Source organism: Chelonoidis abingdonii, chromosome 4, assembly GCF_003597395.2.
Source record: "Chelonoidis abingdonii isolate Lonesome George chromosome 4, CheloAbing_2.0, whole genome shotgun sequence".
Classification (NCBI taxonomy): domain Eukaryota; kingdom Metazoa; phylum Chordata; order Testudines; family Testudinidae; genus Chelonoidis; species Chelonoidis abingdonii.
Genome location: NC_133772.1, coordinates 29,017,896 through 29,045,877, shown reverse-complemented (window position 1 = coordinate 29,045,877; position 27,982 = coordinate 29,017,896). Strand labels below are relative to the sequence as shown.

At 50.7% G+C, this 27,982-nt stretch overlaps 1 protein-coding gene across 4 annotated transcripts; it reads right to left on the bottom strand.

Moving 5' to 3' along the window:
• Window positions 1-101: 101 nt before the first annotated feature.
• On the bottom strand, window positions 102-27,982 carry LOC116833417 (MLX-interacting protein-like). Of its 4 annotated transcripts, none has more exons than XM_032794966.2 (17): window positions 27,444-27,981; window positions 12,692-12,798; window positions 12,163-12,245; window positions 11,179-11,292; window positions 10,401-10,442; window positions 8,880-9,042; window positions 8,424-8,519; window positions 6,532-6,569; window positions 5,726-6,188; window positions 5,147-5,190; window positions 4,654-4,741; window positions 3,328-3,404; window positions 2,882-2,998; window positions 2,375-2,502; window positions 1,867-1,990; window positions 1,404-1,533; window positions 102-750 (listed from the first exon to the last, which is right to left on the bottom strand). In XM_032794966.2, exons 1-17 carry the CDS (start codon window positions 27,758-27,760, stop codon window positions 629-631), a joined length of 2,253 nt encoding a protein of 750 aa, XP_032650857.1. In that variant the 5' UTR covers window positions 27,761-27,981; the 3' UTR covers window positions 102-628. The 4 variants fall into 4 exon arrangements, with proteins under 4 accessions (XP_032650857.1, XP_032650858.1, XP_032650860.1 ...); XM_032794967.2 differs by having other exon boundaries at window positions 11,179-11,268; XM_032794969.2 differs by lacking the exon at window positions 8,424-8,519 and having other exon boundaries at window positions 27,444-27,982.

Below are 27,982 nucleotides of genomic sequence, written 5' to 3'. Positions count from 1 at the left end.
TGCCTTCTGGTGGGCAAGCAGGGGAGGGCAGGTGTCCCTGGCTGCTCCCTGCTGGCTCATCCCTCTGCCCTCCATTTCCCCCTGCAAGGAGAGATCTGAGGCACTGGCCAGTCCCATAGGCTGGGGGTTTAATACAACTCCTGCTGTCACTGTCCAAACAAAGCCACGACCTGCCAGCATCCCCCACGGGGGGGGTGCTTAAAGGGGACCCTCTACTCATCCTCCAGCTCCCCTTCACTAGAGGCGTATAGGGGAATCCCCAGCTCGGAGAGATGCCCGAGTGCTTCAGGGGAATCCAGTTCAGAGCCACCCCCATTGCCATGTCAGTGGGGGCTAAAGCCATTCCCAGCTCTGAGGCACCCCTCCCCCCCATTTTGCTCTCTAGGGATGCCCCTCTCCAGGGATGCCCAGCTATGAGCCCCCCCAATTCCACCTTCTCTGTGGATCAATCAGCCTCCCTCTGCTAGTTCTATTACAGAGGTCCCACTGTAGCACCCACATGTCCATCCAGACGCTTCTGGGCCCATGGTGGGATGGGGCACCACCCAGGAGTCGAAGATGTCTGTGTCCTCTCTTCTCCGCCAAGTGGGCAGCGTCGGGACGTCCTCACGCAGCACCATAGGGTCCACTAGCTATGGCCCTTGCTGTGTGGGGGGTGGCAGACGGCCTGCAGGGCCTGCTCAGGGAGGCGTGAGGGCTGGGTCAGGATGGCCGTGAGCTTGCTGAGCTGCAGGAGGGAGCTGGAGATAGCTGCAGCGGAAGGAGAAATTAGCAACAGCTCCAGATGGAAGCTGTCCACTCACATCCTTATCCAAGTCTATCAGTCGGAAGAGCCCTGAGCTGGGCTTGGCAGGATGTAGAGAGGGGGGCTCAGAAAGCCCTGCCCCAGTGATCAGATTGTCAGGGAGTGACTGGGGAGTAGGGGTGACATTGAATCCAGGGCAGGCACATTCCAAAGCAACCAGTGATTCTGGAGCCAACTTGATTTGGAGTTTGGAGCCCAACTGTAGGAGTCTGATTCAGAAAGACTTGGGCTAGGGGAGTGGTGCCTAATGGGTAGAGTGGGAAGGGACGCTGGGAGCCAGGACTCCTGGGTTTTAGTCCCAGCTCTGGAAGAGGAGTGGAGTCTAGTGGTTAGACTAGGGAGTGTCTAGGAGCCAGGACTCCTGGGTTCTATCCCCATCTCCACCACTGATGGGCTTTGATGGAGGTTACTACATCCTGTGTGCTCTGTGGATAAGGTCACCCCGTCAGGCAGGCAGGATGAATAAGTGCCCATTCTGGGAGCTCAGGGGGCCCTACCTCAGGAAATGGTTTTCCTGGAGGCCGAAGGGAATCACAGAAGCTCCTTAAGACGCTGGAATGTGGGGATGTTTGGGCCTGGTGCGGGGGGTGGGACGTACCAGGGCGCAGCATGGGCAGGGTGCAGTGCTGCTCCAGCCAGCCCAGGACCGACTGGCAGAACTCCTTGGCACTGTGGGTGCTCACTGCTCCCCTGTAGCTCTCAAACAGTGGCTTGATGAGCATGCTGAACTGTGGGCAGAGCAGGGTTAAGGAGAATCCGCCTCCTGCCTGCCCCCTGTCTTAGAGCTATCTAACGAGACCAGGAAGGGCCAGCTTAGTCCCCCACCTCCACCCACCACCTCCAGGGCCATCTGCTTTGTCCTGCCCTCCCTAACCCAGGAGGGGCCACTCCAATTCTGTAGGGATTGCCATTGCCCCCAGAGCCCCTTGTCCTGCCCTGCCCCACCCCCAGAGACCCTTCCACTCTACCCTGAGAAGAGCCATCTCTGCTTCCTCCCAGCCAGGGCCCTGCGGTGTCCCTGCCCCCCAGGATGCCCTGAATGCAATCATGCCAGTGGATACGAGCCAGAAGCGCCAGTTCTGCAGGGTGCGCTGGCGCACGTAGTCATCATATAGCTGGGCCATGTGGTCTAAGCGTGGAGGGGTCACTGGGGCCCCGCTGGGGGGCAGCTGGCGCTGGAACTCCCTGGGGTGAGAGGGGGCAGAAGGTAAAACCAGTCCAGGGCACAGCCCTGCACTCACTCAATGGCAGTGCTCAGCCACTCAAGCTCACCCCGCAGGCCCCACCCTGTCCCTGCACTCACCCAATGGCAGCACTCAAGATGCTCGATCTCACCCTGCAGGCCCCACTCCCTCTCTGTACTCACCCAATGGCACTCAATCGCACCCCACAGACCCTGCCCCTTCCCTGGCAGAGTTCAGCATCTCAATCTCATCCCACAGGCCTCGCCTGCTCTCTGCTCTTACCCAATGGTGGTACTCAGCTCTTCGATCATACCACATAGGCCCCACCCACTTCCCACACTCGCCCAATGACAACAATCAGGCCCCACCCTCATCCCACACTCACCCAATGGCAGCACTCAGCTCCTCAATCTCACCCCGCAGGCGCCGGGCTGTCTCCTGCACCTGACGGCGCTCCTGCTGCAGCCGCCCCACATACACCACACTTCTCTGCAGCAGCGTGGCCTTGCTGAGCTGGGGGAGACGGGCTGAGCATGAGACACAGCAGCCAGCCAGGCAAAGAGAGAGATGTGGGACAGATGACGGACTGGGATGGGCAGAGAGGGGGGATGGGGAGGGACGTACGAAGGGCAGGGAGGAAGGGACTAGGACCCAGAGCAAGCAGAGGAGGAGATGGGGAGGGAGGGATGAGGACTAGGGATGGGCAGAGATGGGCGTGGGGGAAGACAAGGGTGAGGGACCGACAGAGAGACAGGGATGGATGAGGGACTGGGCCAGCCCAGCGAAGTGGGGCCAGGTGTTCCAGCACCCCCTGCTGGGGAGAACAGGGCCACGCAGTGAAGGGAAGAGCTAACTGGAGGGCTGGACAGTAGGAGTGCCATGTGGCATGTACCTTGATGCTGGGCTGGGCCAAGCCCGGCAGCACGAGGCTGGCAAGGTTGTCGAAGGCGCAGCTGATGTTCATGCGCCGGGCGTGGTCAGCAGAGGTAAAGCCAGCTCTTCGGCTGCCCTGCAGAATCCAATCAAAATCAGGCTGTGAGCCCTGCCTCAGGGATCAGGACTGACTCCTCTCTGACAGCAGAGCCAGAAGCTAACACAAGGGGCAGTTATGCCCATCCAGCTTACGCATGGCACCCGCTGCAACACAGCACTGAGTATGAGGGGAGAGTGCCCCCCTACCAAGCCCCTACCCCACTTAAAGCAGCACAGCACTGGGGTCAACACTGATAGTGAGGGACAGCACCCTCTACTGAGCCCTCACCCCGCTCCCTGCAGCACCTGGGCTTTCCCTGGGAAATCTCCCTGGCGCCTCACTCAGCAGGGAGGGGCCCATGTTACCTTGGTGCTGGGGAGGCTGCAGGGCTGGTGGGAAGCATGGGGTCCCCTGTGCTCAGCTCTATCTTCAGACTTGGCATCTGGGGGAATCCAAAGGAGACAGGGAAACATCTGGGTCGCTCATGTGGGCAAGATCCCAATGCTGCTCCCCAGGGCCCAGTAGGGCATGGTGAGTGAGCCATCCCACCACAGCACTTCTGGGTGCACGGGCTGGTGAGGGAACATGTCAGACCCAACCCACTTCTAGAATCAGAGGTCTGTTCATGTGGAGGAGAGAGGGCTCCAGGTCCCACACTCCCAGGATCCACACCCAGCACTAGATCAGCGATGCAGTGAACCCTCCCCAGCTCCACCCTCACCATGGGGAGGAGTCTAAAACTGCAGCCTCCCCATGTCCTCCCCAGAATGGCACATTCCAGATCAGCCCCAGGCAGCACCAGCCTGGGGCCAAACCAGCCTCTGACCCACAGACCTGGCTGTCCTGGCTGTGATCACCCCTTGGTGCCATCCCCGAATCTGGGCAGCCAGGCCCCCAACCAGCAGGCAATGCAGAGTGAGCCACCCGCTAATCACCCAGTTCCCCTGAGCCAACCCCCTCCACACACACACAGGTGCCCCAGCCAGCCCCCATCTTGTCATCCCCTCAGATCCCCCAGCCAGCCTCACCTTGCCAACACCTCAGATCCCCCAGCCAGCCCCCATGTTGCCATTACCTCAGATCCCCCAGCCAATTCCCACCTTACCATTCTTCCAGGTCCCCCCAAGCAGCCCCCCAGCTTGCCATCCCCTCTGGTCCCCCCAGCCAGCCCGCCAACCTTGCTGTCCCCACAGATCCCCCAGGCAGCCCTCACCTTCCCGCCCCCTCAGATTCTGAGCCAGCCCCCACCTTGCCATCATCCCAGGTCCCCCCAGCCATCCCCCACCTTGCTATCCCCCCAGGTCCTCCAGCCAGCCCCCAACCTTACCATCACCCCTGATCCCCCAGCCAGCCCCCTACCCTGCCATCCTTCCATGTTCCCCCAGCCAGCCCCTGACCTTGTCATCCCCTAGTCCCTCCAAGCTGGCCCCCTTTACACTTCCCCAGTCCCCCCAGCCTGCCCCCCACCTTGCCATCCCCTCAACACGCCCTCTCTCCAGCCACTTATGAACCCACCAAGTTCCCACTCCCCAGATGATTCTTATGAGCCAACCACCTTCCTGCCCACCCAAGCCTGATGCTCTTTCCCAGCCCCATCACCCATCTCCTCTGTCCCGTCACCCCCAAGAGCCAAGCACCCACAGCGAGAGCCCATGTAATGAGGGGCCTGACAGTAGTACCCCCCATCTTACCAGTGCTGGAGGAGGCAGTGACAGAGCAAGGGTGGATGGGCTTCTCCATCAGCAGGACACCTGCAGGAAGCTCTACGGGGGTGCTGACCTAGAGGGGAGAGATGAGGAGGCAGTCAGCAGGGGAGGACAGAAATCTGCCCCAGTCACAAGCACTGGGGAGAGCAGGGCACCCCTAAACCCAGTAGCGTTAGACGAGTGATTCCTGGGTGGATTTAAATTATGTAGCTCCTCAGCAGGGAGCGCTGTGACACCAGGGAGGGGGAGAGCCAACAGATGCCCAGCGCTGCCCGCTTCAGCAGGGGTCACCAGGAAGGGGGAGGAGCCTGCACTGCCCAGTCCCACCCTCCCAAGCAGGGGGGACTGTGACATCAGGGAGGGGGAGGAGCCTGCACCACCCATAACCACCTTTCCCAGCAGGGGGCACTGTGACACCAGGGAGGGGGAGGATCCTGTACTTCCCAGCCCCACCCTCTCCAGCAGGGGGTGCTCTCACCTGGGAAGAGTCCCTGGCTGGAGCGAGAGGTTGTGTTGATGGGCCTGGGGGAAAAAGAAAGTGAGTAGAGGAGGAGTGAGGCTCTGCCACAGAGGTCACAGCTCCTAGGTAGTCACCTAGAGCAGTGTCTTTCCAGCCCTGGGTCTTGAGATGGCCCACATCTGAGGAGGTGGGGAGAGAGGCCCCCCTGCCCCGTGAACACCCCCCCGCCCCTCCCATCCAGCAACCTCATTGGTTCCGTCCCCCCCAACAGCCCTCGCCCCGCCACACCCACACCAGCAATACCCCTTATTTCACCCCCTCCACTCCCCCCCAAGTATCTGGTCCCTCAACACCCCACAGCAACCCTCTGTGCCCAGCCCCCCATGAGCAACTCCCCCCCCACTGACCCCTCTGCCAGCAACACCCCCAGGCATACCCAGTTCCCCAGCCCCACGCACCCATCACCACCTGCCTGCCCGTAAAAGAAATGCCCCCTGTGCCCACTCTCCCCACCCCACACCCACTCCTCATCCCACCACAACAGCCTCTCCCCCCAGTGCCAGGCAGGCAGGCTGCGCTGCCCCCACAAGCACATACCTGCTATGAGCAGGTGGGTAAGGAAGGCACTGGGGGCTGCCGGGGGGTGGCTGGCGGTGGGCGCTGGGGCAATGTGCTGTAGCTGCCGGGATTTTGCCCTGTTGGGCAGGGGGCCAGACACAGGCATGGCAAAGGTGCCTTCGGGGGAAGGAGGGTGCTGGGTGGGTGAAGGGGGCTTTTCGGCAGCCGTGTGGGTGATGACGGAGAAGACAACGGTGGGTTGGGGGTGCTGCGTGGGAGGGCCTGGCGGGGGGGGGCTGACCCGCAGGGGAGAGGTGGGAAAGAGCGGCAGGAAGGTCTGGTGTCCGTTCAGGGGTGTCAGGGGCTCCAGGTCCAGGGGAAAGGAAAGGGGGGTGAGGGAGCCCCTGTGGAGAGGCAGCTCCTTAGTGCTGGTGGTCACATCTGGGTCACAAGCGCTGGACAGAGAGCCCTGTGGGGCAGCAGCTGGCAGCAGCGTGGAGGCCTGGGGGAGAGGGGAGAGAAAATCAGCCTTGCCCTCCCAGCAGGGGGCCTGCGGCTCTAAGCCAGGGGGAGAGGCCTGTACCACCCAGCCTTGCCCTCCCCAGCAGGGGGCCTGCGGCACTAGGCCAAGGGGAGAGGCCTGAACCACCCAGCTTTGCCCTCCCAGCGGGGGGGCTGTGACACAAGGGAGGGGCCTGCACCACCCAGCCCTGCAACAAGGAGGAGGTCACAGACCTTGCAGTGAAGGCGAAGCATGGGCTGCAATGTGGCGCCAGCTGATCTCTGCAGACACAGGGCAGGGGCATTGCTGAGCAGTCAGAGGGCAGCTGCTATTTGCTACTCACCTGGGTTACAGGCTGGGGGCGACAAGCAGCAAAGAAATCTGTGAAGAGAAAAAGAGAAAGAATGAACTGTGACAAAGAAGAAAGGCTGAAAGGGAGGTAGAGAGATGAGGACAGGGGGAAGAGAGAGAAAGAAAATGCAAAGGACCTGGATAAATCAGAGCAGAATAACCATAACAGGAATGATCATGATTACATCACAACACTCAGCACAAATGGCAGCTTCAGAGCTCAGACCTGGGATTGCAGGGGGCTGTGGGTAAGGATTGAGGGGCACTGGCAGAGCTGGAGGGTGGGGAGGGTCCCAGGTCTCAGATCTCAAAGGGGGACTGCGGGTCAGGATTGAGGGGCACTGGCAGAAGTGCGGGGGGGGGGGGGGGCTATGGTCAGGATTATGGGGCACTGGCAGAACTATGGGGGGGAGCTCAGGTCTGGGCTAGCAGGGGGCTGTGGGTTAGGATTGAGGGGCGCTGGCAGAGCTGTGTGGCTGAAGGGTATGCAGGATTCCCTAGTGCGCAGTGGCTGCAGCCATAGCAGCGGTGAGTAGGGTAACAGCTATGGGTTGATCTGGTGTGTGCATGGTAATTCTGGGCATATGGGCAAACCCCTTGATGAAATGGTGGTCGACTGTTCCAATTACCTCATCTTGAATATAGGGAGGTGGCATGGAGACACTACATATCCCAGATGCACTGCTCCAATTTGACCTGAGACACTTCACTGGGTCCATGCTGGGACCTGTAGTCTCAGCCAGCTGCCCCTTGGCATCAGGGATGTTGGCAGTTGGGGCGTGGCCATCCAGCTAGCCTGGGCAGCATCTGGGCCCAGCCCCACGTGCAGCAGCAGGACGAACAGATGTGGGGGCCCACTCTGTACCTTTCTTGGCAGCGGCTACGTGAGCGACAGACAAGAGGAGTTTCAGGGAGTCAGAGGAGCTAGAGGCGACAGAGGAGGCACAGCTGAGCCGCTGGAGGCTGGGGTTAGCGGCCCCCAAGGGAGAGCTGGCCGGGCTGTCTGGTTGGGTTCAAGTGAGGAGCGGGGAGAGAGAGACTGAGATAAGGCTCCTTGGCGTACAGCCCTGGTGTCCTGCCAAGGCCCTGCAGCAGGAAGTTCTGCTGGTGTGTCCCATGCTGCGGGGGCAGCTCTCTGTCCACAATCACTTCACAATCTCTCTGCCACTTCCCTTTGATGAGTCCGTAAGACAATGCCAGGCCTGCAGGGCCAAACCCCATTCCATGCCCCCCGAGCTTGCCAGTCCTCTGCCGTGGGGCTGGATTGGAAGCAGTGTCTCCTAGAGGGGAGAGGCTCCGTGCTAGGATAGCTGCCCTGGGGCACAGAGAGCAGGGGGCATCTCTTTCAGGGCAGTAAATAGTGTTTAAGCTTCCTCTGTACGGGCCAGTCCGTAGAGAGCACAGAGCCCCGCCCCACCAGAGGCCGGATCCAGGTGAGATACTGGGCGGCTCTTCCCACCGTGATATCTCCGCCTGGCCTGTAGCGTGTGAGGTAGCAGGCGGCTCAGCAAGCATCTAGCAGAGGCCTGGGTCTGTGAGGAAGAGCAGTCTCTGCAGCCGGCTGAGCTAGCAGTGGGTCAGCCACAGGCCAGGCCATGAGCAGCACTCAGCTACACAATCTGCCCATGGGGATTTCCAATTCCCCCCAGCAACAGATTATCAGGGTGCTCCAGCATGGTGGGGAGAAAACACTACTTGTCTGACCCAGAGCAGCCAGGAGGGGACACTACTGGTCTGACCCAGGGCAGTCAGGAGGCGACACCTGACTGATTCCCTCTATTGCCAGGCAGCATGGTGTTTGGAAACCTTCTCACCGTCCCTATGCACCAGGATCGCCCAGCTCACCCCAGATGGGATCTGTGCACAGTGGCCAGTGAAAGTTACCGTGAATGGGGTCCAGGGTGTCCATGAAATCCTCTCCGAAGTTAGGGTGCAGCTGGGTCAGGGTGGGCTGAATCATGTCCGCGTTGAATTGGTGAGCTGGGGACATGGTGATGGGAATCAGACACAGCAGCAGCCGTTCCCATCCCGCCCAAAGCAGAGCCCTGCCCCACCCACCTCACTCCCCTCAGGTACCAAACTGCCAGGCAGGAAACGAGGTTTCTAGAGGGGCCCATTCACACCCCTAGATAGAGAGGGTCAGAGATCTGGAGACAGGAATCCTTGGGGGATACAAGGGGGTCAGAGCGCAGGACTGCCCCCTTTTAGCACTTGGGGGGCAGGGGATGCAAATAAGAGAAGGGGAGAAATGGGGAAAAGGGGCTGAGACCTGGAGAGGGGAATGCCTATAGGGCTCGGAGAGGGGAATCCCCTGTGTTAGGGATGCTGACCAGTGCTCACCAAGGCTGCGGGGGTTGGGCCCCCCATATGGGTTGCGGCTGTAGAAGATGGTGTCGGCCAGGTCAGAGATGAGGCTGTCCAGGGTGTCCAGGTCGAGCTCCATGGGGCAACTGCCCTTGGCCTCACTGCTCAGCCCCTCGCCCTGGATGGCATGAGCCGCTTCCTGCCCAGATGAGGAGGGGGACAGAGAGAGATAATTGGTGACCCAAATCCTGTGACAGACGGGACAATAATTGGCAGCACCCTGAACAAACCCTACTGAGTTAAGGTGAAGTGTCTTGGGAGGTCGCTGTATATTAAAGCTGTGTCCGGATTACTGTGGAAGGATGTAACTCTAAGGGGGAGACAGGACTAATACAAACCCTGGGAAGTGGCTCGAGCTTCAAAGGACTCTCTAAAGCGATGGGCTAGACTAGACTGATCTTTTAGTTAAGTGAGTTTCCTAGGAAATACTTGGGAACTGGGGGGTGGGGGGGTGGAAGTTAGTGAAGTTACCATTTTGAAGCAGTGCCTTGGGGAGAAACCCAATGCCTGGCTGATACCTATTCACACTCTCTTCAAAGGGGCTAAAGGAGGGACCCTCTAACTGTTGGGGGAGCTAGTTCTGAGTGACAGCTGCTATGAACTGGTGATCACAGAAATATCCCCAGGTGAGGTCAGAAGGATTGATCACCGGCCAGAGCCCTTGACCTCTGGTAAGCTTATTAACAGTGTGTAGCTCGTGTTATTGTTTCCATGTTTTATCTGTAATGTTTTTACCTTAAGAATAAAAGTGCTTGCTCAGAAAAGCCACGTGATCACTTGTAACTGCTAGCAATGTCATTGTTATTAGTCTCTGATGAGAACGCCCAGCACAGATGCTGGCCTGTTTAGACAATCTGCTTTGCTGTAGGATTTCATAGCACAGTCAGGGGACTGTGCAGCCTGAAAATGCCCCAGGCAGGGCAAGAAAGATGTGTGTCTCCACCCAAGAAAGGTGGTGTCTGAAAAGTGTGCAGCTGAGAGGGAGTGCCCTTGCAGGACCACAGAGGGGGAACAGAGGTGCAGATGCATCTTACGCAGGGGCTCTGGAGTGCCATTTAAAGTGGAAGGGGGCAGCAGCATAGATTTGGCCCCCCTGCCACCCACCCTCCTCTTCCCTTCTCACATGCTCCCCCCATGTCTCCCCCCTTTTCCCCCCCCCCTGCTTCACCAGCCTGACCTCCCTGGCCTATGAACCCATCCATCCACCACCTCCAAATCTGAGTTTGATGCACCAGGTTGCAGTGCCACTCATGGCTAGGCCACGGTCCAGGTGGCTCTCCTAGCTCCGCAGCCAATGCCATGTACCAAGACAGGGTCAGGAACTCTGTCTGGGAGGGGGAGCTCCCAGCTACCTCAGTCCCAGCTTCTCCCAGCAGGGGGCGCTGTAGGGAATGGGGCAGGAGTGCTGGGAATGGGGAGAACTCTGGGCTACTCCAATTCCAGCCTCTTCCAGCAGAAAGTGCTGCAAGCTGTAGGGACAGAGCAAGGAATCTGTACCTGGGTGGATAAAGACTCAGGTTTATCTTTCTTCTTCTGGACCTAAACATTAAACAAACAGGAGCTTTAAAACCAACACATGGTCCTTGCCCACCAGTCCAGGACATTGTGTCCTCTGGCATGGGGCTGTTGCCCATTCACTCCCCATCCCCAGCAGGCTGGGATTTCACTGAGCCAGCCTTTGCTTTCTCAATCACTGAGGAAAATTTGGGTGATCTGAGAGGGAAGTGGGGGAATCGTGGGGGAGGCATGTCCCACCAGCTTAGCATTATAGCAGCTGGGGAGATCTACAGAGGGCTGTGGGCAGGCAAGGTGGCTGCTGGCAGAGATGACAGCCAGCTCTCCAGTGATGGAGGGAGGGGGAAAGGGACTGATGGATGGATGGAATACGGATTCCAAGGAAACTCACAGTTGGGCACTGAGTCACCACTAGACCGCAGAACAGTAATGGCAGTTTCTCTCTACCTGGAAACTGCTCCTTACTTGGCATTGAGATCTCAAAGTTTTACACCGGGGGGGGGAGGGGCGCTTAGTTTTACTCTTGATTGGTACATCACAGAAACCATCCCTCACTGCTGCCAACCTGCCCCTAGATGGCAGTGGCAGCAGAGAGGCTGAATACAAACCCGGTCTAGAGGCCACAGCATCTACTGCTGCCTGGGCTGTACCTCCTCTGGTATACAGGACAGTGGCCTAAGGGCCTGCTAGCAGACCAGGGCACTGTTCAGAGCAGGGAGAGGGGTCCAGAGATGCAGAGGTGGTGGTGGTGGGGTCTTACCCGTGTGCAGAAGTATGTCCGCCACTTGTGATACTCTCGAATGACCACTCCGATCTGGTGCTTCCAGTACTTCCCTTCCATGATCACGGCCTGCAAGGCAAGGGCAGGGTGGGGCTAAAGCCAATCGAAAAATGGGAGTGAGGGGGAGTTTCCACAGAAAATTCAGATTTTTCAGCAGAAATTCAAAAACCAAAAAATCTCAGCTAAAAAATGAAATATTTCAATTAATAAATGCTACAGCTGTGCCCCATGAGAGCTGTAGTTTTGAGTGTCTTGTGCTCCCATTCTCCCCTATAAGGTGGCTTTCCTGGTTGGACTACATTTCCCATGAGCACCAAAAACTCCCCTCTTGGCACAGGAAGGCTATGCACTATGGGCATCCCTGGCCATGATGCATCATGGGAGAAGTATTCCCACTGGGGAACAGATTGGAGACCTCAGGAAACCGAATCACAACTCCCATGATGCATCACAATTTGATCTCTCGGAGACAGGAGGCTGTGCATCATGGAATTCCCTGGCTCATGGTACATCATGGAAGATGTAATCCAGCTGAGGAGTCCAGTCAGTGGAGGAGACTGAGGGTCAATTCCTACAAGGCACTACAGCAGCACTGCCAAATCACAACATTTCAATTTTTGGGCATTCCGTTTTCCAATGAAAAATCAGAATTTCCCTGCAAAGCAGACACTTTTTGTGGAAATTCTGTTTTGTGGAAAACCCATTTTCTGCCAAAGGCAGTTTGGATGGAAAAATATCAGAGAGCCCTTATGAGGACCCCATATGGGGGAAAGGAGTGGAGAGATGACCCTAGGACTAGTGGGTCAGAGTCTTCTTGGGAGGGGAAGGGGGTGGGGTAAGTGAGGGGCAACCCTCAGGGTAGAGGAGGCAAGGAGGAGCTATGAAGTAATCTGCGTCACTGGTACAATAAAATCTCTTGTAGGAGAGGAGCCCCTTGCAGTGCCCTTCACCCCATGTGCTCACCTCTGGTTTGCGATGGTCATCCCCGACACTGCACTCCAGCGGCGTCACAAAATTGCACACAGGGTTCTTTCTCCTCTCCACATCTGCAGGGGACAAGAAACAACAGCTGCCTTTGCTATAGCCTCCTCCGCAACTAACTAGGGAGCACTCCCATGGGATTATGCAATGGGACATAGGGCCTTTCCCCGCAAGGGGTCACCGGCTCTGATCTGGCCCCAGGATAGGGAGACTGGCTGTCTCAGGGCAGGGGGGTGGGGTTGGGGGAATGGGACATGGGGCTTTGCCCTCTAGGGTGGAGCAGTGACTGAAAGCTCCTTACATGGTGCTCTGTCAAGTGAAGCAGGTTCTTGCTGCCCTGAAAGTGACTCGTGCATCGCTCACTCAGCACAGGGCCCGGGTAACTGAGCAGCCCCTCTGCCATGATGGCTACTCTGCTTGGTCAGCTCACCCTCCCACTGCCTGTGTCGTGCCCACTCTGGGAAGACTTCAGAGCCCCATGTGCCCCTGGGCAACCCCAGACCCCACTCACACTGCAGATACCATGCCCTCCAGATGGCATTATTGAGCCGGATTTTGTCACGTGGCAGAAGCTTCAGGCCTTTGAACGTTTTCCATTTGGGGGACACAATTTTCCCACTATGAAAAACATAAGGAACAAAATCCTTTAATGATGCAGGCCCAGAGAGAGGGGGACATGGGCAGGGAAGGACAGAGCTTAAGGGGAGGAGCAAGCCAATGACAGAAGAGAACAGAGATGGAGAAGGGACAGGAATCCTGTACAGAACAAGTCAGTATCACGCCCCACCAGGCACCTGCACTCACCCCATACACCACCCCATGGATCCTGTACAGAGCAGGTCAGTATCCCCCACCAGACACCCCCACTCACCCCATGGATCCTGTACAGAGCAGGTCAGTCTCCTTCCCAACCAGACACTCCCCCTCACCACATATGCCACCCCATGGATCCAATATAGAGGAGGTCAGTATCCTGCCTCACCAGACACTCCCGTTCACCCCATACACCACCCCATGGATCCCATACAGAGCAGGTCAGTATCCCCCACCAGATACCCCAGCTCACCCCATACACCACTCCATGGATCCCACACAGAGCAGGTCAGTATCCTGCCCCACCAGACATCCCCACTCACCCCATGGATCTGGTAAAGAGCAGGTCAGTATCCCCCACCAGACACCCCCACTCATCCCATACACCACCCCATGGATCCTGCACAGAGCCCAATTTCCACCCCATCCACACACAGGAAAATCTCTGACCTGGGTTTGGAGATATTTCACGCTCAGGCTAGCTGGTCCAACTATGTGAATAGGTTAGAACTCAGGCTCTGGTTTAACTTGGGCTGGAACCCACCCACTTTGCAGTGAGGATGCAGGCTAAATCATTTGAGTGCTGATAGTCCTCCAGTGCCTTCCCACAATTCCCCACAAGGACAGACAAATTCTGCTGCAATTAACACAACTGACTTGGAAAGAATCCGAGTGTCTCAGCACAAAGAACCAGGGAATACTTAATCTGACATACAAAGGAAAGTGCAGAAACAGTGAGGACATGGTTGGGCTTTGCAGTGAGGACGTTGACACCTACGCCAATCTGGGTGCCAATCACCCAAGGTTAACTGTGCAGTGAAGACATGCCCTAGGACAGTGGGTCTCAAACTTTTTTATTGGTGATCCCTTTCACATTGCAAGCCTCTGAGTGCGACCCCCCCTAATAAACAACCTTTTAAATATATTTAACACCATTATAAATGCTGGAGGCAAGTGAGGTTTGGGGTGGAGGTTGACAGCTCACAACCCCCCAGGTAATGACCTCACAACCCCGAGGGTTGAGAACCTCTGATCTAAGAGATGCAGGGCATTAAGAAATGAAAAGACTCTCTGGTCTTCTCCACATGGGGACGTTTCTTTGGTGGATCTAGTTTTTTTGGCACAGACTTCCTTGCATCCAAACACATAAGTTCTTTTTTCAACGTTATCTGGTGTCTTATCTTGTGCTAGAAGTTATCATCATCCACATCATCAGGCTAAGCCACAAAGGCAAATGGCATGCCACCTGGCTCAGTCTCTAGCTAGGTCCATAAGACAGTCTGGCTGGATGTTCAGTCTCTGTTCATCATCAGAAGTCTTCCTGTGCCACCAAACCTTTTGGTGTCCATGTGATTGCTGGCCAAGTAGTGACACTCCTTGGTAAACACACTTAGTAATCTGTTGGTCTTCCATCCTAGCAATATGTCTGTGGTCTGGTCTATACTACGAGTTTAGGTTGAATTTAGCAGCATTACATTGATTTAACCCTGCACCCGTCCACACGACGAAGCTGGGTTTTTTAACTCAAAACGTTCTTAAAATCGATTTCTGTACTCCTCCCCTAACAAGCGGATTAGCGCTGAAATTGACATCGCCGGGTCGAATTTGGGGTAGTTTGGATGCAATTCAATGGTATTGGCCTTCAGGAGCTATCCCAGAGTGCTCCATTGTGACTGCGCTGGACAGCACTTTGAACTCGGATGCACTAGACAGTACACAGGAAAAGCCCCGGGAACTTTTGAATTTCATTTCCTGTTTGGCCAGCATGGCAAACTCAGCAATACTCAGCAACACAGGTGACCATGCAGTCCTCCCAGAATGTTTCTACGTTCCCCCTATCATCTCCATCCCTGAGGTTATCGCAGATTAGAAAGTGAAAAAAACGCACTTGGGATGACATGTTTTCCGAGCTCATGCAGTCCTCCCGCACTGATAGGGCACAGTGTGATGCATGGAGGCATTCAGTGGCAGAAGCCAGGAAAGAATTGCTGTGTTTGCTTAACGACAAAAGTATCATGCCTTGCTAGCGATCCTGCCCGAGCCAGGTTGCTGTGTCAGACTTGAGTGGGGGCAGGACCACTCTGTGAGCAGGAAGGCCTTAGATATAGACATTGCATTAGGTAGCTTCTGTAACTAGAGAAAACATTCGTGTGCATTTGGCAGCATATAGCAAAAAAAGAGAAGTCCCATAGCGTAGTGGTTATCATGTTCACCTAACACATGAAACATCCCTGGTTCAGAAACAGGTCACGTTCCTTTTTCTGACTCCCTTCCTGCATTTTTAGTCTTAGAACAGACCGTGCTGTGAAATTTTATTTTGTATTATATCAATTATGAGTTAAATAATATGAAGCTCTCCCTAAGTTATAGTCCCGGGTTCCCTGTCTTTTCAGCTGCTCTGGTTAGGGGTGGGGGAAAATTTTCATGAAGCCTTTTATAGGGACTAATGCTATCTAGGACTCTGAAATAATCTTAACGTGGCCCATAGAGTGCAAACCTTCGTTCTGGATTTGTCATTCCACAAGTTGAACTGCTCCTTACTACTGTCCAGGCTTCATGAGCCATGGAAGCAAGGGGCAGGCTGGGGTAGGTGCGACTGCACTGTGCTGCTGGCTGGGAGAGCAGTCTGAGGCAGAAGCCTCCAGCTCGCATGATATTCTAGGCAGGACTGAATCTCCATGAGATGAAACTTAAAGAAGAGAATGACCTGGAGTCACTCCCATTTGGTGCTCTAGAAGGAGGACAGCCATATCTGTCCAGGCACCTCTGATTGACTTCGCCAAGGTCTGCCAGCTGAGCAGCACCCTGGCTGGCAGCAGCCGGCAGATGGAGCCCCAGACCGGCAGCGAACTGAGCCGCTCACCCCGCTGCTGGTCTGGGGCTCCATCCGCCAACCCATTCAGCCCCTTGCCTGCCTGGGGTGCCGATCATCCAGGCAGGTAGCGGGCTTAGCGGGTCCAATGGACTGGACCCTGGAAAAAAGGTGCGAAATGATTGTCTTCTGTTGCTTTCATGGGGGATGGTGGCCTGATGACATGTACCCAGAACCACCCGTGACAAAGTTTTTGCCCCATCAGGCATTGGGAGCTCAACCCAGAATTCCAATGGGCAGTGAAGACTGCAGGAACTGTGGGATAGCTACCCACAGCACAATGCTCCGAAAGTCGACGCTAGCCTCGATACAGTGGACACACTCTGTCAAGTTAATGGTCTTAATGGCCTTAAGTGGGGACACACACAATCGACTGTATAAAATCGATTTCTAAAAAATTGACTTCTATAAATTCAACCTAATTTCGTAGTGTAGACATACCCTTAACCAAGAAAGCCACTGAGCCTGAACCTCTGCTGATGGCGACGGTTCAGCAATAATCTCCTTATTGCTAATCTTGCCCTGCCACTTGATATGGAGCAGTTGATGAAGATGACAAGAATCAAAAACGTCCTTCTGCTGCTCTTTAGCCTTCATCAGTGCCCATATTTCACTGCCACACATTTTCTGGACTGACCCTGGAGAGCCCTGCTTTGGAAGTGACATAACTCTATTCCGGAATGAGTTGTAAGATTTGTGTGAATGCATCCCAATTTTGGATTATCTACACGGCTTCAGATAGCCTTCCCATAATGCTATACTTCACATGATCTAATGGTCCCTTCTGGCTTTAAACTCTATGATTCGTATGCCCTCTGCTGCTCCAGGAACATCTTGACCATATGTCATACATGCACACTCAGGGTTAAATACAAGCATAAACTAGAACATGCACCTTTGTGATCACAGCTCATGGCAAGCTCACATCCCCCAGTCCCTTATAGCAAGCCACGCCCTGTACTTCCGTACATCCCGTACAGAGCAGGTTAGTATTCCCCACCATACACCCCCGCTCACCCCATACACCACCCCATAGATCCGCGTGGTGCCATCCAGAGGTCTGGGACTTCTATGAGATGGAGAGCATGTCCACTTCCATCTACCCAAGAATCACCATAATGCAGATCTAAGAGTGACTATGGCAGCAAATGAAGGAAAAGGGGTATTCTTGGGATGAGACACCAGCATCAGGAGCTCTGGCAGAATTGCAAAACCAAGACTCCCTGGACATGCGCTTACTGTGAGGGGCTGAACTGGATTTTTGCCAGGGTGCCCACTGCAGAACCCCAGTATGCTAGATTGTTTGCCCATACCATCAAGAGGCACCCAGTCTATCACAGACTCCCAGGAGATTCCCCCAGACAGCCAAGATCTCTTTGGCACACCAAACACTGAACCAAAGACCTAGGAAGAGCCAGTGCTGGAGATAGCCCCTGAGATCCAGCCATTAAAGGTTGTGTGCTGTGTTACAATAATCTGTCTAGGTTCTGGCTCTATAAGGGGAAGTAAACAACTCTGATCCAGGTACTGGCTGGGTACTGTCATGTTGGGCAGACAATGCTCTGCGGGAGGACAGATGTGTCCATCCCTGGCCATTGTCCTTAGTTCTCTGCCTGCTTGGCTTTTATTCCTGACATGCTCAAAATGGCATGAGCACCACAAAGTTGAAGCTAACAAGGGTTTATGTCCTAAAATATTGAATCCCACATCCATAGCCCAAACATGCCAGTCCCTACTCCATTTCCAGTGCTGCTTGATGCTCCTTCCTGGTGGACTGGGGCAACCTCCATGTCCTCCCCAGTGTCATGTGGTTCAAGGTAGCTGCACAGTGCGATAAAGGCAAACACACTGCGTGACAGGCATTTTTACTGCAGCAAGAGAACATGAAAAGCAATAGAAACTGTATTTAGGATTCCAGTGTGATCAGTGCCCTGGTCTTGAATTGTTTTTCTTTGTTCTCCAAGCACCTGGCACTGTTGGTGTCACTAAGGATAATCCTAAGTAACTTAGAAGGTAAAAGGCAATAAGAATATAAGGTCTCCCTGTTTCAGGCCTCTAGTGAACAAGAGTCCTTCCATGTTTAAGCTCTAATCGACCTCAGAGGCTGGCAGAGGGGAAAGGCCAGGTGTCTGGAGCCTTATCAGTTGCAAAGCCGCTCAAACTGGTATAGAGCAGAAATAATGAAGCCTGCATACTTTTGGTCAAGGGAGAGGAGATAATGGTTTACAAAGACAAGGTCGTAATTCACGCCAGCTTTAATTAACTGTTCAATGTAACTCTACAAGGGGGAGAGGGAGGGGGAAGACAGAGAAAGAAGTGTGTGAGAAAAGAATGCTGCAGCCGAACAGAAGAGGGAGGGGAAACGGGGGCTTGCTAGTCAGCGAGAAAAGTTCTCATGGATATAAAGGAACAGACTGCTTGTTTTAACTGTGCTGGATTTGAGGCATGTCAAGTCTCCCAGCACCACTTTGAGATCTCAAATAAACTCTGCTTGCTTCTCCCCCTGGTGTGTTTATGGGGCTAAGCACGCCGGGCACGGACTACCACTGTTGTTTGCCTCAGCAGTCTGTCTGCCTGCAACAGCACTGCACGGCCCTTGCAGAGAGAGCGGTTATCAGTGCTGAACACCTGGCAAACCTCCAAGGAAGACACATTTGCTAGATCCCAGCAGAGGGCAAGAAGAGTGGAGGGAAAGATTCACACTGCAGAAGAAAAAGAGAGAGGCGCACAGGGAGCAGTCTGAGAGGGTGTCAGATAATAAAAACCATTTGAGAATCATGCTAACAAAACTCAGAAATGCACGTCTCACTGTGAAAGTATCAAAATGCAAAATACAAACAGTCAAAGTCCCTCGTTTTGGGCATTGAGTAGGAGGGTTAAATCCCACCAGATCCCTTGGAACTGGCCTATACCCCAGTCTAAAAGACAAGTCCAGTCTTAATATAGACGAGGGGTAATAAATAGTGACAATACAGTGGCAAACTCATTGTCCAGGAAAGAGGCTTCTGAACCAACAGTGGCTGACCCTATTGCATCAATTTAAGAGGGGAGGTGTGATCCATGAACCTTTTCATGCCAACTGGCATGGGGCACAAAGGGAGTAAACAGGTGTTACAAGCATCTCCTGTGTCTGATATGTACGTTCTGATTCACCAAAGAATGTTATGTGAGGTCTCAAGTAAAGGCTGGTAGTCACAGTGGTTAACAATATCATGGCAAAACGCATGTACAAATTGTTGACCTATAACCCCGTCCTGAATGTTTGCTATATTGCTTAAAAGTTATATTATAATGATGTTAAGCAGCATAATGGGTCTATCAGAAGACTAATTATAGTTACCTGGAACACCACACCCAGACCAAAGACAGGTTTAAGTTTATTATGGTCATGGAAATGGTCACATATGACCATGAATCCATGTGGGTTATATAATGTAAGGGTATAAAGCTCTAAAGATTTACCCTAAGCCAGCAGTGGTCAATCATTTTTTGTCAAGGTCCAAATTTCTTGGTCAAAGCATAGTCAGGATCCAGACTCCAGAAAAAATAATAAAAAATAATAACTATAATGATGATAATAAGTATATAAAAATATTTTGGGGTCCATTCATAAACGTCTGGCAGCTCAGATTTGGCCCACAGTCTGCCTATTGACTACCCCGTCCCTAAGCCTTTGGGTTCATTGGCTTCCCCAAATGGTGTCAACTAGAACAAGACCTGTTCTCTGATGTGCTCCATCATTCCTTCGATCTTTGTTTTCCTCCATTTTAGGAAAATATGAGTTTGTTCATAATGCTAAAGCTATCTCTCTGGAGCTTCATGTTGTTTGGTTATCTTAATGAATGGACTTATTTGGATGTTAAATAAAGCATTTATCTGTATCTATCATGTCTCATCAATCCCATACTCAAAAACAATCAGCTGGGTAGCTGCCTGAAGGGAAGAACCTGAGATAATAATAAATATTATTGGTATAACTATGTTGCTCAAGGGTGTGAAAAATCCACATGCCTGAGTAACGAAGTTAACCTGATCTAATCCCTGGTGTAGACAGTGCTAGGTGAATCGGAGAATTCCTAGCTAGTGCCTGTTGAAAAGGCATAGTACCTACATCAAGAGGGAGAGCCTCTCCCTGTTGGTGTAGGTACCAGCTTCATTGACGCACAACAGCTTTGCCACTGCAGTGTTTTAAGTGTGGAGAAGCCCTCAAGAGTGTGAATTTTTCACATCCCTGAGCAATAAAGCCAGGTCAACCTAAATTTTTGGCACCAACCAAGCCTAAAAATCCTTAGTGGAGAGGTTTTATATGTACACTGGAATCTGGAGCTTTCTTTACAATTTACAAGTGATGAGTCTATTAATAGACCTATGTCCCATCTTTTTAAACTGCCTTTAGAGAAGTTTTTGTTCTCTTGGGGCTTTTTATATATTGGGCATTTCATTTAGGCAAAACTTTAAAATCAAGCTAATACTATTTTTTAAAGGTTGGGATAGTGTAGCATTTAAACACTGTAATTTCTATTGCACTAGATCGGGGTCGGCAACCTTTCAGAAGTGATGCGCCAAGTCTTCATTTATTCACTCTAATTTAAGGTTTCATGTGCCAGTAATATTTTAATTTTTTTAGAAGGTCTCTTTCTATAAGTCTATAATATATAATTAAACTATTGTTGTAGGTAAAGTAAATAAGATTTTTAAAATGTTTAAGAAGCTTCATTTAAAATTAAATTAAAATGCAGAACCCCCCGGACCAGTGACCAGGACTCGGGCCGTGTGAGTGCCACTGAAAATCAGCTCACGTGCCGCCTTCGGCACGCATGCCATAGGTTGCCTACCCCTGCACTAGATCTCTTCCTCTGTGATTAAGATAAAACCAAAATGTTTTTGAGAGGTGGGATGGAGACAGGAGTGGGACTGATAGAGGCTACAGTTTTAAACGCACTATGCATATTCTTAAGGGAAAGCACAAGCGCAGAATTAATGTCTCCCACAGATTATTTTTCCCCACAAAATCATTGATTCTGATGGGGAGGCAAAGGAAAGCTGAAATTACACCTTTCACCCACCAGGGGCTGATATGGCATCAGAAGAGAGGGCAGCTGACTCACAGGCTGGAGAAGCCAGCAGCAGAGAGGGACAGGGCAGAGGCTGCCTTCCTCACAGTACCCTGCCCGCAGGGCCAGGTAAGGAGGCATGGGATATGGGGGGACAAACCGAGCAGGGCACACAGGGCTGCTGGGGATCACACAGATTAGGATGTAGAAGGGCTAGTGGGGGAATAGACTGGGGTGGGGGCACAGAAGCTAGTGGGGTGACAACATTGAGTCAGGAGCTGAATGGAAGTGGATGTGCAGGACCACATGGAGATGGTGGCAGGGGGAGGCAGGAATACATGGGGATGGGGCAGCTATGCCTGGCTGAATGGGGACCGGAGGTGCAGAGACACAGGAAGACAGGGGCAGTTATGCCTGGCTGAGTGAAGGTGCAGGAATACCTGGGCAAAGGGTGGGGGTGCAGGGCCACATGGGGACAGGGGAAGATGTGCCTGACTGAACTGGGGAGGCTAGGGGTCAGCCAAGGTCTGCCTGGGGAGGTTCCCTAACAATCCTTTCCGCTCAAAAAACCCCTGTTCCATACTTCTCCCACCCACACCCAACAACCCTCCAGGTTCACTCCCGGGCTCCTTCCCAGCAATTACTTCCCTCTCCCTCAACTCCTCCGTTACCCCTGCCGCCTCCAAGCCTTTGCAGTGCTTCTGAGGGGTGCAGGAAATATATTTCTGTATTATCGTTTAAATGAATTATTACTCCGAGTTCTGTATTAATATGCCTAGTAAAGAATCTATTTGTCAAAAAACATTTCTTGAATCTTACTTACTGACAGGTATTTTGAAATAAATTATCAAAATATTTGAAATAAAATTACCAAAATAACTGAAACTAGGTTGTGTTATTTTGACAAATAAAATATGCAGAATTTTAAAATATTGTGCATAAGAACATACAAGTGATCGTGCACAGAATTTTTAATTTTTTGGCACAGAATCTGTAACTTTTTGGCACAGAATTTCCCCAGCTGTATATACAATGCAGAGTTTTGTATAAGGGCAGGAAAATTAATTCTCTGGAGCTGCTTCAATGCGATAAATATAATGGGGGGAAAAGTATTTGTTTTGCAGAAAGGTCTGTAAAAAGTGCTACAAAAGTGAAGATACTGATGCATTTTCATTATATCAATGCACTTTTTTATCAATCAAAAAAAAAAAGTTTGCGCTTGAAGTTTTGCACCTCTGTGGCGGCACAGTGTAGCTATTGGCTTCCCTCCCACCATCATTCTTTCTATGCTTCATGTTTAGGCACTGCAATTCTTTTCGAGCCTCAATGTGTGGCTTGGGGTACTAACAACCAAAAAATTTTGCTGCTTTTGAGGTAATTCTATAAAATATCAATAAGGCTGTAAAGACAAGAATATTGATTATGTTACAATGTTTTCCCATCTCTGTCAGAAAGAACTAATCTTGCAGTTTTGCCCTAGTATGGATACTCATTTCTCCTGATGCTTTTGTGTTACTTACTCTTTCTGACCACCTCTGAAAAGTAATTTAAAAAAAATTAAAAAGGGGTAACATAATGATGAGGTTGGGAAGAGTTTCTGTATGTGTTTACCCTTGCTAAAACACAACTAACAATGAACAGATACAAAACTGCTTCACTAAAGATTTCAAACATTTGTTAAAATGTTCCTCAAAATCCTAATGCTCAGTTTTGTCATGTTACCATTAGCATGGGTTACTCTGTGACTTGGTTTTGTGACTTTTAATTTTTTTTATTTTGCTCAATGTGTCACATGAGTTAATAATGCAAAATATTTACTGCTAAGGCATTCCATGTATTAAGAACATTTTGTTTGTTTCCACTGCCTCTCAGTACAAAAATACAGTTTTCCCTAATACCCAGTTCCTGCTTTTATTTTACTTATTAAACACAAGTTTAATCAATTTATGTAATCGACATTCCATCCCATACATTCTGAAAGTGTTACAAGAAAAAGGGCATAGTTTGTGGAAAAAGCAGTAAAAAGTGTTATCAACTCTTTTACAGAAAATAGTTTAAACTAGCTCTTCATTTTGCCAGCACCATAAGCTCTCCTGTAAGTTAGCTCTGTGTGTGTGTTGTCTAAAATGATGCTGAAAAATAAGTATGAACATGTGTGACTTATCTATAAAAGAAGCATAATTGGAATTATGCTTAAGGTAGTTTACCTATAAAACAGTATCCAATTTGGTTTGAATCTAGGATTGTATGCTTAATTGTTTTGAGAAGGAGGAGGGAAGGGTGATGTAAGTGCTCTGTGCTGAGGGGGCAGGGAGAAATAACATTCTTATCTTTGATAAAAAAAAGTGTAATTGACTTTTTTTACGTAAAATAGTTTAAACTAGTTGTGCATTTTATCAACACGGGGTGTATTAACCAATTTTACACTGTTCAATTTCTTTTAAGTTAGGCTGTGCGTATTTTGTATAAAATAAAGCTGAAAAAACAAGTATGAAAATGTGTGTGGGAAGGTGACATCTATAAAATAATATAAAACTGGTTTGAATATGCTTACAGAAGTTTCTCTATAAAATGTATACAAGTTGGCTTCAATGTGTGTTTAATTGTTTTCGGGAAGCAGGGTGGCAGGGAGGGGTTAGTGCTGTTGTGTATTTGTGTGTTGCTTGCCCTTTTTTATTTATTTATTTGTAAGTCCTTCAAAAAGTTTACAAAATTTAAGAGGCCTCTAATGCAATTTAAGCCAACAGGCTTGGTCTTCCATTTTTTAAAGACAAATGCTAAAGGCATTACCGAGAAAGAGGAAAATTGATTCCTGGTACAGAGTTAAAACCAAATAATGCTAATTGCTAAATTTATGGCTAATTGCTAAAGAAATCTACACACAGGCTCTTTTTGACTGGTATTTTAACTCTAATTTACATTTTAATATGTTACAACCAGTAAAGTACTATGTTCACCATAACAGGAAAATATCAATGGATAAATCCACAAAGTGCTGTGCTCACCCGTGAGTCTGGAAAATGGGATGCATTTTAATATTCTATGCAATATGATTCCTTAAGACACCCCGTCATTAAAGAATATCTTTTGACTGGCTCAGCCAAAGAAGTTTTGTGCCATCTGCCAGTAACAATCTGTGAGGTAGGATGCTTTTCTCTGTCTTCTTTCCTTCCTTTCTGTTTCAAAACTTTCATGGTTATCTTGTGTCTGTTATTTGTAATATGTAACAAGCTCTCTGGTTATAGTTTCTTTCTCTATCACTAATATTTTGTGACTTCTGTACAATTGTTTAATGAACTTTATTTAGAATTGTACTAACTGCAAACAATTTTTTTTCTAAATATGTATCCTTATGTGTTTTAATATATTGCCTTTATTCCTCTTTGTACAATTATTTAATGACTTTATTTAGAAATGCACTAACAAGATAAAAAGAATATTTTCCTCTAAAAATTCATGTTTTTATATATATACACACACACATACACTTCTTTAATCTGTTGTTACTAAAATTTTGTAAATTATTTAATGACTTCTAAAAATAAATATACAAAAAATGCATAAAACCATACTTTTCTCTAAAAATCCATTATTCTATATAATGCTTTTCCTTTATTCCCTTAACCTTAAGGCTTTATTTAAAATTAACTAACTGCTTATAAAATACTTTTCTCTACAAATGCCTATTATACAGAGAGAGAGAGAGAGAGTATTCTGTCATTACTAAGATTTTTGTAAATTATGTAGTGCCTTTATTTAGAAATATAGTACGTTAAAATTATGTTTCTCTCAAAATGCAAGTTAACACTTCTCTGTTATCTACAAAAAGAACAAGAGTACTTGTAAAAGTAGCAAAGAGTCCTGTGGCACCTTATAGACCAACAGACATATTGGAGCATGACCTTTCGTGGGTGAATACCTACTTCGCCGGATGCAATCTTGCATCCGGTGAAGTTGGTATTCACCATGAAAGCTCATGCTCCAGCATGTGTGTTAGTTTATAAGGTGCCACAGGACTCTTTGCTGCTTTTACAGATCCAGACTAACACAGCTACCCCTCTGATACAGGAGTACTTGTGGCACCTTAGAGACTAACAAAGGTGCCACAAGTACTCCTGTTCTTTTTGTGGATACAGACTAACATGGCTGCTACTCTGAAACCTCTATTATCTGTCATTCAGACTTTGCATACCTGTTTACTAGATAGTATTGAAAACAGCTCAGTGGTTTGCACATTGGCCTGCTAAACCCAGGGTTGTGAGATCAATCCTTGAGGGGGCCATTTAGGGATCTGGGGCAAAAATCTGTCTGGGGATTAGTCCTGCTTTGAGCAGGGGGTTGGACTAGATGACCTCCTGACGTCCCTTCCAACCTTGATGTTCTATGATTCTAGTGGACCAGAGAGATATTTCAGCCCTCCCATCCAGAGGATTTTAGGGCATATCTATCTGATCAAATACTTTAGATCAGTGGTCCCCAACCTCTTTTGTCTGGGCAGCAGTCGAGCATCTGCCAAAAGGCAGATGCTCAACCACTGGCCAGGACGCGGGTGCATTTACATGAGGCCCATGGGCACCATGTTGGGGACCCCTACTTTAGATGTTCTGGGGGGTGGAAGGGAGAAACAGGGGGTGCTAACTGACCAATTGGCTGTAATTCACAGTCAATTAACACCCCCAAAGTCATTCCCTGCCTCTCAGTGCCCAAATCATGCCCATGCTCCCAGTGGAAACTGAGATAATCTGGCTAAACAGTCCTCTAAATTTGCACTGACACCGTACACAAAGCAAAATACTTTGGGCTCTGGAAGATGGAGGAGGGATTCAGGGCTGTTAATTAACTGTAAATTACAACTAATTTCAAAAGTAACACCCATGACTTCTCCCTGAGTACCTTAGGCTTATTTATAAAATTATGGAAATTTCCTGACCAAAATCTCTGTTATGGTTGAGGGTTTCCAGTGGTAACTTAACAAACACTCTATAAGGAATATTGTAGTATAAAAAAAACACAAGCCAAGCATAGCAATTGCACAAAATTCACAGTTAATCTTAAACTTAAAGCGAAAGCTTTGAAAAGGTGGAAATATACAGTCAGGCTCAGCACGGGATGCCTTGAGGAAATCTCGCAGACACAACTGTGTACATTTGCACACCAAAGATTTCCTTCCTTCTCAGGAGGGCCTACAAATGCTGTCTGACTTGTCCAGGCATCATGCAACCTCCTATGCAGCCCCACAAAAGAGATGCTCTTTCCCATTCCGTGATCTGACAATGGCAGAGCAAAGGCAGCCCTTCTTCAGTACAATGCCATGTGCTGCCACATACACAAGTCAGTGCAGATACTAATGCAAAGCTGATGTATTGGGTGTATACAAACCTCACAGGCCTGGAGCTGGAAATTACAGCACTAGCATGATGAAGAGAGCAAAGGTTAGAGCAGTGAGGAAGTGTCACACTTACAAATGGCTTCCTCTGTATAGATTCATAGATTCCAAGGTCAGAAGGGACCATTGTGGTCATTCTAGTCTGATGTCCTGTTTAATACCCCAAAATCATTCCTAGAGCAGAGCTTTTAGAAAAACATCTAATCTTGATTTACAAATTGCCAGTGATAGAGAATCCACCACAAGCCTTGCTAAATTGTTCCAGTGGTTAATTACCCTCACAGCCAAAAAATCACACCTTATTTCCAGTATGAATTTGTCTAGCTTCAACATCTAGCCATTGGCTCATGTTCTACCTTTTTCTGCTAGATTGAAGAGCCCACTATTAAATATTTGTTCCCCATGTAGGTACTTACAAACTGTAATCAAGTCACCCCTTAGCCTTCTCTTTGTTAAGCTAAATAGACTGCACTCCTAGAGTCTCTCACTATACAGGCATGTTTTCTAATATTTTAATAATTCTTGTGGCTCTTCTCTGAACACCCTCCAATTTAACAACATCCTTCTTGAATTGTGGACCCCAGACCTGGACACAGGATTCCAGCAGCGGTCACACCTGTGTCAAATACAGAGGTAAAATAACCTTGCTACTCCTACTGGAGATTCACACTCCCAACTCTCCCTCCCCACTGAGATCCACACTATGAGGCACTACAGTGAGAACTCACCCTCTCAGCTCCTGCCCACGGTGGAATCTGTGCCCTGGGGCACTAATATCATGATTCACACCCCCAGGTCTCCCCAGGAGGATCCGCACCCAAGGCACCAGCATTCACACTCTCAGCCATGCCCAGCAGGATCCATGGCCCGGGGCACTAACGCCAGGATTCACATTCCCGGCCCCACCTCCCCACAGGATCCATGTCCCGGGGCACCTGTGCCAAGATCCACAGTCCTAGCCCCTCCCCGCCAACAGGATCCATGCCACAAGGCACTAGCGCCAGGATGCACACTCCCCTACCCCCAGGATCTGTGCCCTAGGGCACTAGTGCCAGGATGCACATTCCCAGCCCCGCCTCCCCCACAGACTCTGTGCCCCACGGCACTAGCACCAGGGTTCGTTTTCCCACCCTCTCACCTGTAGGCGAGTGTCATGCACTCAAAGAGCTTGGTGAGGGATGCGTCGATGCTGAGGGCGCCGCTGCTACAAGGGCCAAAGCGGTAGGTCTGGCACGTGCAGGCGTTGACTGTGTCAAAGTCGTAGGTGTCCCAGGGCACTGCGGCTTGCTCACCCGCCCCAGCCCCCTCCCGCCAGCCGCCAGCCCTCGGCTCCACAGCTCCCACCTGCTCTGCCATGCTCCCAACCACAGCCCTGCCCCCAGGGTCCAGCTCGGGGTCAGCATGCGGCTCCGACACCATGAAGTGGCCGCTGTGGATGATCTGCGGTCGCGACATCCTGGGCAACCAACGCGCGTCCCTAGCAGCTGCCTGGCAGTGCCACAATCACCAAGACAACACACCCCTGTTGCCAAGGCAACCAGAATGTTGGTGAGGGCTTAATCGCTCCCAAAAAATTGGTCACTGGCAGGAAGTGGAGCGCAGGCTGTAACTGTGCCAGGGCCCTGCTCCAGGCTCCCATAGCAACAAGGAAGAAACCTCCTGTGCATGAGCAGCACC